This window comes from Trypanosoma equiperdum, assembly GCF_001457755.1.
Source record: "Trypanosoma equiperdum strain OVI genome assembly, contig: ctg_381, whole genome shotgun sequence".
In the NCBI taxonomy this organism is placed as follows: Eukaryota; Euglenozoa; class Kinetoplastea; order Trypanosomatida; family Trypanosomatidae; genus Trypanosoma; species Trypanosoma equiperdum.
In genome coordinates, this window is record NW_027124289.1 from 11,883 (window position 1) to 12,219 (window position 337).

Consider the following 337-nt stretch of genomic DNA (forward strand, 5'->3'; position numbering starts at 1 on the left):
AGGAGGCGAAAACCGCTGTTGCGAATGGTCTTGGAGAGGGTTACTCATACGCGCTACTGTCTGTCCACAACTTCCCTGAGGAGAACATTACGCTTCTGAAGATGTTCAACCCGTGGGAACCTGCGATGCCGTGGTCCGGTCAGTGGCGAGAAGGTAGCGACAAGTGGACCGAGCACAGCGAGATACAGTCGAGTTGCGAGCCGTGCTTCGAAGCGCATGACGGTATATTTTTCATCGAATGGTCAGAAGCTGTTGAGGTATTTAATGGTTGCGGAGTTCTGTACTTGGACGAGAAGCCGGTGTATGACTACCGTGTTGCTGGTGAATTTGACAATGA

General features: G+C 51.6%; 1 protein-coding gene across 1 annotated transcript in view; it reads left to right on the forward strand.

The window, feature by feature from the left end:
• TEOVI_000155700 (calpain, putative) overlaps positions 1-99 on the forward strand; it is a gene marked incomplete at both ends in the record, with an annotated part of 1,464 nt that extends 1,365 nt beyond the window's left edge. The window contains one exon of the mRNA XM_067224767.1: positions 3-99. Within this exon, the coding sequence (XP_067080868.1) occupies positions 3-99 (97 nt within the window). The remainder of the gene's footprint in view (positions 1-2) is intronic.
• Positions 100-337: the final 238 nt, after the last annotated feature.